Below are 2,149 nucleotides of genomic sequence, written 5' to 3' on the forward strand. Positions count from 1 at the left end.
TATATATATATATATATATAAGTTATTCAGTAGGTATACATATATATATAATTAATAAAATATTCTACTTGATACTTAGTCCGCGTAAATTATATATGAGCAAGATTATGAAAATGTTTCTCTTTCGTATCGTTTAACAAAATATTAAATATTAAATATGTATGAAATATTCGTTGCTTTGTATATTGTGGGATGTATTTAAATTTAATTAAATTTACAATTAGTTTATATTGTAGCGTAGTACGAAAATCTATTTTGTATATATATTATTAAAGAAAAAATAACATTCTTATTAATACTGTTTATCTAGCTGATGCGTCTAGATCGAAGTATCATAGAAGGCTTGCAAGACATAGTGTCTCTATTGGAAGAACAATTGAAACCATTGGTACAGTCAGAATTATCCTTGTTAGTGGACATTCTCTATCGACCCGAACTGCTGTTTCCTGCAGCGACTGACGCCAGAAAAAGATGCGAGAACGGTGGCTTTATCAAGAGGTAAAATCTTTATTTGCGATAGCTTAATGAAACCACGATGAATTTATATATGTACCTTTGCTTTACAGATTAATTAAACATACTGAAAAGTTGTTAGAGGAGACAGAAGAAAAGTTATGTGTGAAAGTCTTGAGAACACTCCGGGAAATGATGGCCATCGATCCTGAATACGGAGAAAAGGTGAATGTCGCGGAATTATGTCTTGCATGAAGTTACATGAATCATTTATCATACAAGGAAGATAACACAGCATCGCGGTAAAGGGCATTCAGCTCTTTCGTAAATAGGTTTACGACACGAAGAAGATATATAAGAACATCGCGGTAGATAAGCGTATCGTTATCGCGGTAAGACGATTAAAAAGTTTTCACGTAGTCGGATTACAAACTTTCCACTTTGCGCTAATTACTTATTCCGAACTTTTACGGCCTCTTCGCTAAAGCTGAATGCCCGGTCGCTCACAGCACATTAGACGATTAATGCGCGATTAAATATTTATTTGGCTTGCCGCATAATTACCAAAGTAAAGCGCAAAAGTTAATAAGTTTTCTCAATACGCCGCAAAGTGTTAACGTCGGGTGAGTAGGTTCCGTAGAATAGATCTGTAGGTAAAGATGTTTTCATGCTGCGAATGAAGAACGAAGGTATCTCGGAACAGAAGGAGTCAGAAACGAAGGGCGAGTCACAAGTCGAGACAGATCCCAATGATCAGTCTGAGAATCGACAAATAATTCAGCAAGATCCGGTAAAAATTAAAGTAGATAGAATATGGGCACAACGTATATGAAAGCAAAATTATCGCGCTAAAGAGAGATCTCGGTGAATCGTGCAATGTAATTTAGGACGCGCGAATACTTCTAACGCCACGCCGTGACATAACATGCTATTGCATTGTCGAGAAAAATCGAGAGATACACTTACAGGCCACTTCACCAGAAAAAAGAAGAATCTAATTTAGATACTTTTGAGATTTCCGATCTTAAAATCACGATCATAATTTAATATTTCACTTTACTAGACTAACAGAAGTGATCAACATATGTTGCTAATCGTAGTTGATTAATTGTGTGACTAAGATGTTGACTAAGTGATTGTCCGTGATGTTATATGTACACATCAGATCGTAAATGGTGTGGTGAAATTCCGTAAAGTAGAAAACATACAATGTACGTTGTGTAGAGACTTCATGCATGTCGCTTAATTAATTTATGCACGTTTATTTATCTCCGTTTTTTACTATATTTATATATCCATTTCTCTCTATCATTTCATCTCATTTACGATACTTTGCATTAAAGAAGTCATCTTTATCTTCGTAGAGATAACTTTGTTTCAAGAGAATACTATATACATAAATATTGTATAGTACATGGTATGTATAAGGATTGTGATTTTATGTGTGAAAGTAATTTTGATTCACGGTAACAGTTAATGAAATTATACGTGAAAAATATACGATTATCATGTATGTATTGTACTACATAGTCGGTGCATTATTTTGCAATACATTTACCGTGCATCGAAGACTTTTACTATATCAACATTCTTAAAACTATTATTTATAGAAGATATTATTTTGTTCAACAATATCTATCTATATATATATATATATATATATATATATATATATATATATATATATATATATATA

The 2,149-nt window shown here is 32.6% G+C and overlaps 1 protein-coding gene across 8 annotated transcripts in view; it reads left to right on the forward strand.

The window, feature by feature from the left end:
• Positions 1-2,149, forward strand: part of LOC116842092 (inositol 1,4,5-trisphosphate receptor) — a 67,310-nt gene that overhangs the window by 56,328 nt on the left and 8,833 nt on the right. For 5 of the 8 annotated variants that reach the window (XM_032810797.1, XM_032810799.1, XM_032810798.1 and 2 more), the window contains 3 exons: positions 311-498; positions 567-678; positions 1,136-1,243. In XM_032810797.1, the coding sequence (XP_032666688.1) occupies positions 311-498; positions 567-678; positions 1,136-1,243 (408 nt within the window). The remainder of the gene's footprint in view (positions 1-310; positions 499-566; positions 679-1,135; positions 1,244-2,149) is intronic. The other 3 variants (XM_032810802.1, XM_032810803.1, XM_032810804.1) reach the window with 1 other exon arrangement.

The sequence above is a fragment of the Odontomachus brunneus genome, unplaced genomic scaffold (genome assembly GCF_010583005.1).
Source record: "Odontomachus brunneus isolate Ranch 3 - 2012 unplaced genomic scaffold, Obru_v1 Obru_scaffold_021, whole genome shotgun sequence".
In the NCBI taxonomy this organism is placed as follows: domain Eukaryota; kingdom Metazoa; phylum Arthropoda; class Insecta; order Hymenoptera; family Formicidae; genus Odontomachus; species Odontomachus brunneus.